The following is a 453-nucleotide window of genomic DNA, read 5'->3' as shown; positions in this document are numbered from 1 at the left end:
TGCTTATATCCATTCATTCGATTCGATTCAAATATCAATCAAGGCCACCCCCTCCCCCGGCAGAGCCTGACGAGCGCGGAGAGCGACGCTTCCACCGCCAAACGGCCCTCCTGTACGAGTCCGTCAGACGCCAAACCTTCATCAACTGGCCCTTAGCCTTCCTGGATCCGGACAAGCTGGCTGCGGCGGGATTCTTCTACCTGCGGACGGAGGACCACGTGCAGTGCGCCTTCTGCCAGGGCATCGTCGGCTTCTGGGATCGCTCGGACGACCCTCTGACGGAGCACAAGAAGCATTTCCCCAACTGCCCCTTCGTCGCGGGGGTCGCCACGGGGAACGTGCCGAAGGACGGGCCGGACGACCTGACGAAGGAGGCCTTCAAACTCCTTGACGACTACTACAACTACCGGGTGGCCAACACTCGCCCTCAAGTCTCGAACAATTATCAGACAG

At 60.0% G+C, this 453-nt stretch overlaps 1 protein-coding gene across 1 annotated transcript in view; it reads left to right on the top strand.

Annotated features, from left to right (window-relative positions):
- LOC119587735 (baculoviral IAP repeat-containing protein 7-B-like) overlaps positions 1–453 on the top strand; it is a 4607-nt gene that overhangs the window by 1740 nt on the left and 2414 nt on the right. The window contains exon 2 of the mRNA XM_037936422.1: positions 64–450. Coding sequence (XP_037792350.1) covers positions 64–450 — 387 coding nt within the window. The remainder of the gene's footprint in view (positions 1–63; positions 451–453) is intronic.

This window comes from Penaeus monodon, chromosome 23 (assembly GCF_015228065.2).
Source record: "Penaeus monodon isolate SGIC_2016 chromosome 23, NSTDA_Pmon_1, whole genome shotgun sequence".
NCBI lineage: Eukaryota > Metazoa > Arthropoda > Malacostraca > Decapoda > Penaeidae > Penaeus > Penaeus monodon.
This window is presented reverse-complemented; position numbering and strand designations above follow the sequence as displayed.